General features: G+C 39.0%; 1 protein-coding gene and 1 long non-coding RNA gene across 4 annotated transcripts; both read right to left on the bottom strand.

The window, feature by feature from the left end:
• Positions 1-79: 79 nt before the first annotated feature.
• tmem19 (transmembrane protein 19) lies at positions 80-5,279 on the bottom strand. The gene is made up of 7 exons (XM_076302914.1): positions 5,165-5,279; positions 4,340-4,490; positions 3,513-3,626; positions 3,183-3,320; positions 1,867-2,121; positions 1,303-1,512; positions 80-985 (listed from the first exon to the last, which is right to left on the bottom strand). The coding sequence occupies exons 2-7, from the start codon at positions 4,479-4,481 to the stop codon at positions 822-824; spliced, it is 1,023 nt and encodes a 340-aa protein (XP_076159029.1). The 5' UTR covers positions 4,482-4,490; positions 5,165-5,279; the 3' UTR covers positions 80-821.
• A 1,636-nt stretch (positions 5,280-6,915) lies between these two features.
• Positions 6,916-9,342, bottom strand: LOC143141854 (uncharacterized). Of its 3 annotated transcripts, none has more exons than XR_012990804.1 (3): positions 8,998-9,342; positions 7,969-8,114; positions 6,916-7,323 (listed from the first exon to the last, which is right to left on the bottom strand). It is a non-coding gene; the product is annotated as an uncharacterized LOC143141854 (long non-coding RNA). The 3 variants fall into 3 exon arrangements; XR_012990805.1 differs by lacking the exon at positions 8,998-9,342 and adding an exon at positions 8,211-8,594; XR_012990803.1 differs by lacking the exon at positions 8,998-9,342 and having other exon boundaries at positions 7,969-8,194.
• Positions 9,343-10,194: the final 852 nt, after the last annotated feature.

The raw sequence follows: 10,194 nt of genomic DNA, 5'->3' as shown, positions 1-10,194 counted from the left end.
TTCCCTCCTGACTCATTTGTCTCCACAAATTCCACATTAACTTGCTAATTCATCACACACACTCACACAATGCATAATACATTTGGAAATAAGTCTTGTATTTTGCAATGCCTACAATGGCAATATACATGGGTGACTAACAATTCAGCAATATAGTTTGTTGTGGTCAACATGCCAGAGCACTGACAAAACTGCAAAGGGTGTGGTTGTTCCTGATCAGCAACGGTAAACACGGTAAGGCTCCAGTGACGGGTAGGTGGGCAGCAAGCAGACAAGAACATTTAGTGGAGCGCACTCATTTGACATCATAATGACAATAACAGAAAAATGACCAATCTATCTATATAGAATACTGCTACCAGGTGTAATTTGAGATGTGTTAATCTATCTATATAGAATACTGCTACAGGTGTAATTTGAGATGTGTTAACAGGTACAGGTTGCATACCAGTGTAGCGCTCACTCTCCCCTGAATACATAATGAAAACACTTCATAAACGGCACAAGAAAATTGCAATATTTATAACATTGTGTTCAATGCAATTCATGATTAAATTGAAACTCTCTGGACTTCAAACATCTTACGTGAAACTGTAATTAAGATTTGCATAACCGCAAACAGTACGATCGCACAGAGCCTACATTCCAGATTTAAAATCCATTTATTTCAATCTATTAACACCCTGCCATCACCATTATCCTCATTCTTACTTCTCACACAAATACACATGGTGGGATTATTTCCAAGTTGATACCATTTTCCAAACTATAACAAACATCCTGACAACTTTCCAAAACGTTTATAGTCGTTTCCAAAACGTTTATAGTCGGGGCCAAACCCCCCAGGCGAGCCCAGGCAGGAATAGGGCGATGAGAAGTGAGGAGAAGAGGTTTACAGCATTGTTGTCGAGGATTGGTTTCCCACATATTCTTTTGGTGGTTTTGGACTCATAGTTCACAACTTTGCCAGTACTCTCGTCATAGCCTGTGAGGATGTAAGAACATTTGTTTACCTAGTGTTACAATGTTGACAACATCAACGACATATTGTCATCAATATATTACAGATGAACTGGACAGTTCTATGCACCTGTTGACTCGTGGGACGCCTAAATGATTATAACTGGTGTCCAACCGCATTTCGCTGATGTTAAAATTATCTATAGTTTTTTTTTCCCCTGGCTGCTCTCCTTATGTTTCTCAAACTGAGATGAGCCTCTTTATACAGATCCTGTTGACGCAGTCACTTTGTCATTTAGTATATTGCCAACATTCTGGCTGATATGTTAGCACTAGGCTTACCTGAATATTGCATTTCGGCTCCCAGAAGAGAGTCCAACCCTGATCCAAGAAGGCCCGCCACTCCTCCATAGAGGATGAGTGGCCACTGAGGAACAGCCAGGTGCAAGTCACTTACAAACAGAATCTGGGAGATGAAGTAAGATGCGCCCACTGTTAATCCCCCCAGGAAGCTGGCCACTAATCCCACCGGAGTTACTCCTCCATTTGTTCCTGCAGTAAAGAGACATTAGTTAGTACTAGTGGCATTATGTTGCTAGCCATAATCCAACCCCCCCCTCGTGGCTCCTTCATCTGTCAATGAGTCACTTACACGCAACTGTACTGCTTATAGCTGTAGAACATGGCCATGACTAGATCTTAATTTACCCATAATGTAGTTTATATTCTATATTTTATATAGAAACTATTGTCCTTCATTTTACAAGGTCGCATTCATTTTTTATTTCAACTTTCATTTTAACCTGAGACAAAACCTTACGCTGAACCCGGCCTTATTTGGAAAAAAAAGGCCATAGAAAATGAAAAACCGTATATGATGTATATGACTTTGGGGTCGATGCACACCTGTTGGCACCTCCTTCCAGGTCGTGATGAGCCTGGGCTTGGTCTGACTGAGGACGGGCCCCACCTCTGATGCCCAGGTGTCCCCTGCACTGCAGGACAACGCTCCCAGAAGGGACAAGCATATCCAGGATGCCGAGTACTGCTTCCCAAAGTCCACGGGAATCTCCCCCGACCCCACCTCGATCATGTAGAGCAGGGCTAACTCCGTGGGAATGCCACCATTGCAGAGCACCTGAATCCAGTTTCTCTGCCCACCTGTAAGCACAACCAGAGACGGTTGACGCTATTGGTTGGTATCAATGTGATGTGTCCGCAAAATAAATGATTGGCCAGCATTAAGAGACAAGACAAACAGAATCCATCGACATCATCTGAAGACTCAATGCTCATTTGTTAACAGTGTTAGACCAGTCATTTTGACATTGTAATTACTTCAACCCGAAAACATCAACTGAGGTTGGTATTCAAAGGATCTTTGGCACAACCCAAGTGGGGATCACATGAAACAAACAGATTGTTTTGCTTGCTCTTCATGGGTTGAAGATGAAACAATTAAAGAATAGATAGTAAAACAAGAGATTATGCAACAGGCAATGGAAGAGAGGAACAGGTATAGGTCATCCACAGGCACAGGCCACCAGAGGTTGGTCTTGAAATGTGATGTACAGATGCAAGATAAGTCATGAAACCTCAAATATACATGAATCAATATATTAGTGGTTCCCTAATCTATTAAGCCCGGGCTACACCAGGTCCACAGCTGAGGCACTCCATTCACATGGCATAAAAATAGTTTTAGAAGATTGGTCTGTTTTTTTTTAACGTACACACCGCTATCATGTCTGGTGTAGCAAGTCCCATTGATTACAGTGGAAGCGAATTGCTGAGGCAGTGTGTGCTGTGTAACCTCCCTGTTAGAATCTTCTACAACAACTTTTGCGTCTTAAAAACTTAAAAGTTGCATGCATTTCTGAACCAAAGGCAATTTCATAGAGCAACATTTTAAGATTAGACAGGGATATTGACAAGATCCTGAAATTGCTACTTAAGCTTGATTTCATACCACCTGATAAAACTAGAGGTTTTCAGCCTAAATTGTCTTTTGCCTCATCTTACCTGCCTTCAGTGCTTGTTATACACCTGTTTGAGGCCCTGTATTTCAATGCTATTTTACTAAAAGAAAACAAAGGCACAGCAGTGGCTATTGTAGCTCAGCTCCCCCAGTACTGGTAGGTGCCTCTCTCAGTGAAAAAATCTTAATTTGCATAAAATTATACAGAAGCCTTTATTTGCAGTGAACCTTAGCTTACAATTACCTTCTTTATATTCTGAGTCCAGACGCTTTTTAATGTCACCCTTCCATTTTGTCAGCTTGGATGAAGTGATGAAAAAAGCAAACAGTGCGGAAAGGAAACTCAAGTTGGCCACGGTGAGAATGACGCCAACAACCATCGCTGTGGAGAAAAAGACAAAATCAAACCTTAATGCAACAACAAACCAACCCCTCAGAGAAAGGAATGGGACAGTATTAGCAAATAGATTATCTTAATCTTAAACAGCCACCTTAAAATTGCTGCTTGGCATCACATATGATTGCTGACTGCACCTTTAAGGTAGCAAGGGAGTCCAGTGATGCACGCACTTACCTCCAAGGGCCCCTGTGTAATCGAGGCTTCGCCTTTTCACGGCTCGCAAAGTGAGCGTGAGAGGGAGTAACACAGAGAAGAGCCATCTCCATGCTGAAACAGGGTACCCAGTACCTAAAGACAAAAGTAAAGCAAAGGCATTGCCCAGGTCATGTTTTGAAGAGTTTAGGAATACCTGGGGTTATTATGATTGATGATGCTATGATACTTATAATATTAGGCAAGCATTGACTTGCATATATTTACAATGGGAAATATATATCAGCATAATTGTGGTTCCAACATGAATAATGTGGTGCTGGTTACAGTTCCTTCTGTGATGCTGCAATTCTTTTTTATTAATAAAGATAATCACCATCATGATGAGGGCTGACATGAGAAATCCCAGGGCAATTCCATGCAAAACTGTCACGTCCATAATGCCAACACAATGCCATGGTATGGTATGATGTGAATAATGATTACTTGAATTTTAGCATAATTCACTCTTCTTAGTAGAACATAGAAAACTCTTCACATAATCATTCGCATCATACAAATACCATGGCATTTAGTTGCCGTTATGGACGTGACAGTTTTGCATGGAACTGCCCCCCCACTATTAATGACATATATTTAAAAAAAAAAAACTTTTAAACAAGGATTTGTTTCATCCCACAAAAGGCTGAGAAAAATGACAAATTTAATATTCAATTTGAGAGAAAAAGACTGGGAGCACTGAGATTTGTAGCCTACTTCACCACTGTATCCCTCAGTACAGTACTTTGGATGATATTGTTTTTACATATCCTATAACGATTTACTATACCTTACCCGTCAATAATTACCTGAGTATGAATTGGTAATTATGGAAATGATCCAGAACATCAGGGAGAGGCCCAGGGTAAAACACAGTAGTATCATATCCGTCAACATTTTGGAATATTCTTTGATTAACAGCTCATCTTCATTCAGAATTATCCCTGACATGGTAAACACCTGTAAAACAAGTAATTGTGTTAGGGAATTTAATTCACATCATGTTGCGTGACTAAGAAGAGGGGAGGCCTAAGAAAAGGAGGGGAGTAGGTTATGGCATTATATAGTGATGATGTCCCGAGACACGTGGATCATTCAAGCAACTTTAATCATGTCAGAAGCAGGGAGCACTTAAAAGCATTACAAGGAACACACAGGGGTAGTTTCTAACACTCAAACAATACACGCACAGGGTAGTAACACTCACGCCGACACGAGGGTTACACGAAAGGCAGAACTAAGGAGGGTTAAACACAGAACACTACACCATACTCATAATCCTAAAATAAGAGCTAAAATATAGCGTGTATGGCTCACTTGATGGGCTAAACAGACACCCTAGTCCTAGGCTTAGCCTACATGGCTCACTGAAGCAATTTCAATTTCAATTTCAATTTATTGTGCTTATAGAGCGCCAAAACATAACACATGTATCATGGCGCTTTACAGAATGTAGGCAATCAGAGAAAGAAGGAAACAAGGCTGTAGTTCACTATTTGACTGGTCTAAATGAAGGAGTAGTAGTAGGCAGCTATCCACAATTCGTTTTGTTTGCCTAATCGGGTTGGGGTTGTTTTGTCACTTTCAGCTGACAATATTGGCGGCTAAGCTGGCTGGTCAATAACGTTCTTTACCTCCAAATATGAAGTTGTGATATTTAGATGTTGGGCTGTCCATCTTGATTTCTACCATAAATGTCTTCTCAATCTGAAATTCTGTACAGATCTACACGTCCGGCTTCTTCCTGGCTGCGAGTAGACAGCGCAACTACAATCCTTACGACGGTAGCAGCTAGCAATATTCGTCAAAAGAAAAGCCCTGCGTTCTTGGTTTCTTGAACACGTAGCCCTAACAAGGTGGACTAAGTTAGCGCTATAGGCTAAGGCCGATAGACTATGCATGCTATTCCTATGTAGGCCAACTGCAAAAAAATAACCTAATGCTTTAGGTTTACTTTTTGCAAACCTTTATTTTGATTAAGCTGTGTGGTCTGGCTGAACGCGGTGCATACTGGACTTTTACGCAACGCAAAGAAGTCCTGACTCCCGCGTGCAGCCTTTTACTGTCTATGCGTGCAGCAGCCAAATCTGTGCAACATGGAGTCGAATCAGTCTATTTGCTGTGCCTTTACACTGCCTTTACAGACCAAACTATGTTACACACACGTTCTTTCCCCTCTTATGGTTCAAGTGGTAAAGGCAGATTTGGCAAATGGTGCCAACTATCATACTGTCACCTACGGAACTCTGGAGGGGCCATTGCAAGATATATTATATCCAGAAAACGTGTGAAGTTGTGAAATTGTGTGCTCATATTATTGACATGCTTTACTAAATAGTGCGCTCATTGTGTTCTCAATTTAGTAAATTGTGTGCACGATTTAGTAAATTTTGCGCACGTTTTACTAAATAGTCCGCTCATTTTACTAAATTGCAGTCATTTTACTAAATTGTGGTCTCATTTAGTCATTTAGCCCATTTATTACGGAGCCCAGAAGGTGGCATTGCAAGATATTTTTGTGTTTTGAGAGAATGTGCACTCATTTTAGTAAATTGTGCACTCGTTTTACTAAATTGTGGTCTCATTTTACTACATTGTGTGCACAATTTAGTATATTGCTCATTTTACTAAATCGTGTGCATGTTTTATTAAATAGTGTGTTCATTTTACTAAATAGTGCTCTCAATTTACTACAATTAAAATGAGAGCACAATTTAGTAAAATTAGCGCATGATTTATTAAATAGAGAGCATGATTTAATAAAATGAGCACACTATTTATTAAAACGTGCGCACAATTTAGTAAAATGTGCACACAATTTAGCAAAGTAAGTGCATGTTTTCTGGATATATACCAAACAATATCTTGCAATGACCCCTCCACACTGTAAAAAAAAACTCTGCGTTTACTTAAAAAAACAAGTCAACACATTTCACTAGCTTTTTTGAGTAATTTCAACTTGACAGTGAAGAACTCAAATAATCAAGTTAAATCAACAAATGCTCCCAACTTGAAATATCTAGTAATGCCAACTTAGTATTGTGAGTAAGGTGGACTTACAGTAGGTTAGCAACTCAAAAATTCAAGTTGAATCAAGTGCTTTTAACTTGAAATATCTAGTAATGCCAACTTAGTATTGTAAGTAAGGTGGACTTACATTAGGTAGGCAACTCAAAAATTCAAGTTGAATCAAAAGTTCTTCCAACTTAAAAAAACAAGTCAACACATTTCACTAGCTTTTTTGAGTAAGTTCTACTTGACAGTAAAGAACTTAAATAAGCAAGTTGAATCAACAAATGCTCCCAACTTGAAAATATATATTAATGCCAACTAATACATTGACTCTAACCAAAAACAAGTGTAAATAACAACTCAAAAATCCAAATAGATCAAACTATGTTTTTATTTTTAGCCAGTGTGAACACCCCTGACCTACAGTACCCTCCAGAATTATTGGCACCTCTGCAAACGCTGACTAAAAAGAAGAATATTAAATCATCTTTTGGAAATTGATCTTAATGCCTTAAGTTAAAAAATGAGGGAATATCCAACATATTAGAACACCAATTTTCTTTGTGAATGAATAATGTATCATAAATAAATAAATGTTCTTCCTTAAAATACAGGGGTCATAAGTATTGAGTATAAGTATAAGATGTCCTGTAGAACAACAGTCTCTTCCAGGACGATGGCGATATTGGTGACAATGTCCGGTGCTTTCATGGCGTGGTCGTCTTCAATGACGGTCAAGATTCCAATTTTCATGCCTCTAGTCCTCCTCAGCATCTGCATCCTTGGTGGAAAAGCACAGAACTACATCACTAAATTTGCAAAAAATAAATTAAAAGTTCTCCGCACGTGTGCCTTTTAGCGACCATCTGGTGCAACCAGGCCAGGACAGAAAATGTAAAGAGAAGGAGAGGAACGCGAGACACTAGAGGTGAATAGGGTAACATTTTTAACTAGCAGATATCACTATGAAACTTTCCCAGTTGTATTACTTATACTCATATTAATGTATTACTTACATTAATATGAAAAAAAAAGTATTACAAGTTTTCTGTAATTTAGTGTTTACATATGCAAATTAGGCAGTATCTAATTAAATATGCGATAATTTGCATACATTTTAAAACACGTTGAGTTCATCATTAACTGGTGCACCTACTGCATTTCCGAGTTCCCTAATTATGAAGTTTGTGCTTCCTACTTTTGTGTGTCGCAAAGTTTTGTACATTGCCAATGCTATGGTCGCAGCCTACAAATGGACAAGTTATAGCTTCACCACGACGTAAATGTCCTCCAAGATGTTTAAAAAAGTCCACTGCACTGCAATCACATTGGAATGTACACTATTGACAACTGAATGTAGTTTCGACCTGAGGTGATTTGTCTTTTGCATGGTACCATGCCAAATTAAATTTTAATGTAAGCTTACCTGAAGTCTTAAAGATGCACACGCACTGGGGGTGGAGGCAGAGCCAGCTTTTTCCCTAGTGACCGTGATGAAGCCTGTAATGGGTCAGGAGGGTCTCTCCGGGTGAGAAAATGGACAGTCCTTACATTGCATAGCAACAGAAGAGTCTGCAACAACAAACAAGAATAGAAAATTGTTTTTTTTTATATAGGTTTGTAGTGTAGTGGACTTTTTTTTAAACATCTTGGAGGACATTTACGTACTGTAGTGATGAAGCTATAACTTGTCCATTTGTTGGCTCTGATCAAGCATTTTTAAGGGAGCGCGATCGGCGAATGTGGGGTTGCCATTGTTTTATGTGCCTGCATTCTATTGACATATGTTGCATTAAAAATTACATTGCCATTTAATTTTTTTCAACCTATATGCAGCGCCTCTGCAGATCGAGTGGCAGCAGTTGGAAGACATTGCTAAAAACTTTGGGCGGGAGTGAGGGGGTTTAGCTTACTCCACAGTGAGATAGCTATCCTCGCTGGCATCCAATACAAAGGTCTTTCTATAAAGGTTAATATTTTAGGAACATACATGTTTTCAGCAAAACAGGTAAATAGCTAACCAGACAATTATACTATTGCATTGCCTTGATAATTGAGTTGTAGCAGCTAATTGAGCTCTATGGCTATCACTATGGTGGAATTTAGCCACTAAGATTAGCTAGCAGGCTAGCTTAGCCTAATAGCTAGCAGCTACTATTTCAACAACACCACACTATTTCCAAGAACGTTCCTTGCTGACATCCATTTTACACAAAGTTGTTCCTGAAAGTGAATGTTTTAGGAACATCCTTGTTCAGCATTAGCAGCTATCGGTTATGTCTTCCCAGAACATTGCAAGCTTCTAACATTCACAGTCATAACTAGACATCACTAACGTTAGCTAGTGATAGCTGCTAACGGAATGTGGGCAGTCAGATCAGCTTAGCTAAAGCAACACGACACCAAGAAAGACTGACTATCATAACAATTGGATAAAACTAAATGCCTTACTTACCTTTGACAACGCTGTTGTCATTTGCTCCACGCTGCATACAGGTAGGGAAGGTGTCTGGCTTCTGTCCTCCTGACAAATTCAAGCCGCAGCCCACAGGTCGCCTTGATACGTTAGGAAACAATGCGCTTGCGCCAACTTGACTAAAAAGTTCAGTGAACTTTGGGAAACTTCTCTCTTATAGATACTTAATTATACAAGTTGAGTCAACTCAGTTTCTTAAGTTTGTTAGGTGAAATTCCCAAATTAGTTGTGAAAACTTGTTATAATGAGTTTCACTACACTATTTGATTATTTGAGTTCTGTTTAGTCAGAAAAGTTATTTGGCAGTACTAAAGGCAAGTTGTATTTTTTACAGTGCAGGGTTCCGTACTACATTATTGCTTACTCACTTAGTACTTGTTAAACTCAATAAAATTAGACTATTTGGTCCAAGCCGCCTTACTATCTAGCAACAGTTTTATTTGGCACAGACAGACAGCCAGCCAGCTTAAGGACCGTGAAGCAGAAGTTCATTAAATTCAACAGTATTTGATTTGACATTTTAATTCTCACCTGAGATGAGTTGTTTATGGAATTTGTTTATCATGCTTAAGGATCCAAAGACTTTGACTCAAATTGTGCATATCTTTGTCAGCTCAGCTACAGTTGGCTAAGTTGGCTGACATCAATAATAGAACACATGAACATTCCATGAAAGGGTCTATAAGCTGCTCTCCAGCATGCTTGATTTATGGTGATTAAATGGTTCTGAATGGTTTTCTGTTCTCAACATTTGCAAGTGGCATGGTGGAATAGTGAATGCATTACAGCACTGTTAGTTCCCGGTAATATTGCGTTATAAAATTAAAACTGCACTGGCCCTCAAACCTCTTGTGATGGCAATATGCCTATCTAGCCAGCCAATGATGAAAAAACATTTTGCTTTAGGCCTTTTTTCTACAGCTGTTCTCATAACTTGTTGTGAAAAAATATCACAAAAGGAGATTTCTTATTTGAAAAGTCTCCCAGTTGCTTGAATAGTCACACAATTAATCATTGACAATTAAAATAAGTAAAACAGAACTTGATCTTACTTGTATTCTGTGCAGATCCTGTTAATCCTTGTTATTTTTTGCTGTTTGACTAATATGAGCACCGGTCTTGAAATCAAGTCACTTTGAATCCATTGCATATTATTAGGGAAATTCCAGTTTTCTA

The sequence above is a fragment of the Alosa pseudoharengus genome, unplaced genomic scaffold (genome assembly GCF_046254945.1).
Source record: "Alosa pseudoharengus isolate Yale_2024_CS ecotype anadromous, Long Island Sound unplaced genomic scaffold, YU_APseudo_1.1 YU_APseudo_1.1_scf_24, whole genome shotgun sequence".
In the NCBI taxonomy this organism is placed as follows: domain Eukaryota; kingdom Metazoa; phylum Chordata; class Actinopteri; order Clupeiformes; family Clupeidae; genus Alosa; species Alosa pseudoharengus.
The sequence above is the reverse complement of the archived record's forward strand: the minus strand, read 5'-3'. Positions and strand labels throughout refer to the sequence as shown.